Here is a 3395-nt window from a genome sequence, read left to right as displayed (position 1 = left end):
GAAAAGGGGCAGAATATGCCATTGGAACCTAACCTAAATTCTCATTATTTAAGCAAGAAATCAAGAAGATTTGGAATCATTTGTTAGAGTAAAACATGTCGAAATCCTGCAATAGATAAAAATGTTCCAACCTATCATCATGCAGAAAATGGTCCCAAGGCATTCAGCTCCCAGAAATGCATTATGATGCAATATGGAAGCATTGAATTTAACCAGCTACAACAAAAGGTACAAACTGGAAACACACTAAAAAGAATGAACTATTAGGAAGGCCCCTAGATAAATAACAAGTACTCCCTCTGTTCCAGAATAGATGACTCAACTTTGTACAAAGTTAGTACAAAGTTGAGTCATCTATTTTGGAACGGAGGGAGTAGTACTGAGAAGACAAGCAGATAAATAGAATAAAGCGGATCAATTGAAAAATACTTCAAAAGCAGAGCAAAATGGTATGAAAACTAGCATATATTTTCACACAACCAGAAAAGCATACGTCAAAAGCGAGCTCATTTTAGCATCAAACGAAGCGGTTAGTCACTTCATCCTGAAAGGGTATCGAAACAAGCAAATATTTAATGCAACCACATAACAGTCACTTCTGAACATAACTTTTTATACATCAACACAAAAAGAAGAAGTCAACATGTTCATGCAGATGCTGATCCAACTCAGACATTGCAGCTCGTGAGGATATGAAAACTAGGACTGAAATAATGATCTCCAGGATTTATACTACTAAGACAATAAGTATGCTTTTACATAGTAGCAAAGGGAACTCCCAAGATGCAATATCTTCACACAATTGTGTTCTTCCGTGGATACTTAGTCTAGAAATTGTTCTCAAGTGCGTTGTTTCTTGTGGTCGATATGACCCGCAGCTCCACAGGCTATCAGAAAGGAGGCAGCTGAGCGCCAGGGCCCGGGTGTCCGAACAAAGGACCGCAGCAATCTTGGAGCAGGCAGCAGCAGCACATGAGGTAGAAGCTGCAGAAGAAGCGTTCATCCAGAGCTTCAGATGTATCCGTGTACAACAAAAGAGATTCAGAGTTCAAAATTAAACTACTAGTAGTTGGTGCTGAAAATATTATACTTGATCCCCGAACCACTAATCATCTACCGAGCGAATAGACTGATTTCTTAGAGATAGACTGATTTTTTAGAAGGGAGAACAGTTGACAATCTAACTGATTGAACTGATGACCTCCATCAGTAAGCTGAGAATTCAACTTACCAGGATCCGAAGAATCCACCGAACTCAGGCCCCCAGAAACCAGGGCCAGGGCCACCAGGAAACCCAGGCCCGCCAGGTGGAACCGGACCCCACCCTCCTGGGTCCAACCCTGCAGGGCCTCCCCAACCCGGTCCTCCTCCAGGCCCATGCGGGTCCATCTCGCCAAGATAAACTTCTGAACCGGTAAGATAAAAAGAAGATAAACTGCTGCTGAATGGTAAACTACAGTTTCCCAACTCAATCAGAAGGAACCCAGACTTGATGCAGCAGTTGGGGGTGAAGAAGTATTTATAGAGTTAGGGTGAGAAGTGTAGTTGTGCATGTACCTGCCATTCAATAGCTCATCCACTCGTCTATCTTACTTTCATTTCAACTACTGTTCTCTGCATGCTTACTGTTGCAGTATCACACAAACGTTTTTGAGCTCTCAAGATTGAGTTCAGTTCAAAACCACCTTTGTTTCATAGTATGATCCAATCAATGCATTATAGTAAATGTGAAGTACAACACCTGCACGGCAAAACTAATCGTGTGAATCTACTGGACCCATCTAGAAACAACAAAAACATGCCGTGTTCGGAGCATTTGTATGCGAAGCATCTGCAAGACTGCAACTTATATCTGAAAAGCACAACTTAAGTTTTTAACAACTATGCAACAAAATTGTGTTTATGTAGCAATACCCAAAAATCCAACAAGGAACAAATTACAGAAGGGTTACAAAGGGTGAAGCATAGACGCCCAGGAGCATTACAAAAATTGATGAAACAGTACACTCATACCTTTTCTAAGTCTGGCTGCAGCATAAATCAGTTCCATAGATCACCAGTAAGCAAATATACTTGCAAAAGTAGCAAAGCCCACAGGGAACACGAGGCACGGTGTATGTTCAAAGGTTCAATCGCAGAAGCAGAATTCTGTTCTCTGCATGCTTACTGTTGCTTTCAACTACTGTCCTCTGCAGAAGCAAACCCAAAAGCAACTGAATCGATCATGTTACAATCAACTACAGTTCTCTGAAAGCTTACTGTTGCCGCATTACACGAACATTTTGAGCTGTAGAGATTGAGTTCTAAACCATTTTGTTTCATAGCAAAAGTAGCATGTACACATCTGGATCTACCAGACCCATCTAGCTGAATTTTCTGCAGTAATTAACACCGAAATCCAAACAAAGAACAAATTGCAAAACGAAGGTGCAGAATCACCTGCATCCAGCGTACAGTTTTGTTCACAAACACAAGCTTCTAAAAGGTTGAGCGTATTTTTATTACCTGAAGATATATATTAAAGTTGTAAACAAGAGGTAAAGTAGGAATGCACATCTAATCAGACAAACAGGTACTGGCGAACAACATTGCTCTTAATCAGGCGCACTGGCGCAGGACAAGTCTGACAGGCAACTTTCACATTCAACTTAGACGTGTTCAAAGAGTAGGTTGCAGACAGAAAAAGCTTGACAAGTACACATATAATTAAGCTCGATATATTATTCTGGATTAGGCAATCAGATCGGCAAGAAAATAACCGAATAATTGAGATAGCTAGCATAGGTTTCCGTCCGTGCAGCAAGGTGACCTCATCGAAGGCGGGCAGACGTCTCTGTGCGTGCCCTGCAGCGACCCGCACATGCCCTCCACATCAGGACTGTTCCAGATGGCATAAAATTTTAGGGGACATTTACGGTTGGCTCAAGCAAAACGTTTGGTACGCAAAGCACAGCTGAAGTTATTAAGACCACTTGTGCTACAAACATTGCATGAAGCCTTCATCCAAAGTGGTTAACAGCTGAATTGAAATAATAAGAGATAATAATTGCAAACCGTGCAACAGAAAAATGTAATAAGATGTTCACTGATTTCCAGGTTGCGGTACCAGTCTTTTCTAGAATACTACTACTACAACCAATTCCAAATCTCGCTATAGTGGTTAGCTTAGTTTCCATAAGGCCTACCTAACCATCTCCATCGTTTCTCTGAATTATTAGCTCTTGGGCAAATGGCCAGAATATGACATTGGAACCTAACCTAAAATCTCATTCTTTATACCTCTTCAGCAGAGAGGAAAATCTGCATCTTCTCAATGTTAGCCACAACAAGGGGTACAAACAAGAAACATACTAATAATTGACTATTCTGAAGACCACTGGATCCAAAGGTAAAAT

The 3395-nt window shown here is 41.0% G+C and overlaps 1 protein-coding gene across 1 annotated transcript; it reads right to left on the bottom strand.

Moving 5' to 3' along the window:
- Window positions 1–596: 596 nt before the first annotated feature.
- On the bottom strand, window positions 597–1497 carry LOC123059254 (uncharacterized). The gene is made up of 2 exons (XM_044481860.1): window positions 1232–1497; window positions 597–984 (listed from the first exon to the last, which is right to left on the bottom strand). The coding sequence occupies exons 1-2, from the start codon at window positions 1377–1379 to the stop codon at window positions 728–730; spliced, it is 405 nt and encodes a 134-aa protein (XP_044337795.1). The 5' UTR covers window positions 1380–1497; the 3' UTR covers window positions 597–727.
- Between the last annotated feature and the right edge of the window lie 1898 nt (window positions 1498–3395).

Source organism: Triticum aestivum, chromosome 3A (genome assembly GCF_018294505.1).
Source record: "Triticum aestivum cultivar Chinese Spring chromosome 3A, IWGSC CS RefSeq v2.1, whole genome shotgun sequence".
In the NCBI taxonomy this organism is placed as follows: Eukaryota; Viridiplantae; Streptophyta; class Magnoliopsida; order Poales; family Poaceae; genus Triticum; species Triticum aestivum.
This window is presented reverse-complemented; position numbering and strand designations above follow the sequence as displayed.

Excerpts from the sequence above, each read along its gene's own strand:
- LOC123059254 (XM_044481860.1), bottom strand. The coding sequence starts at position 1,379 with ATGGGCCTGGAGGAGGACCGGGTTGGGGAGGCCCTGCAGGGTTGGACC. Across the intron at positions 985-1,231 it reads GGTGGATTCTTCGGATCCTG|CTTCTACCTCATGTGCTGCT; the intron begins GTAAGTTGAATT and ends CTTCTTCTGCAG.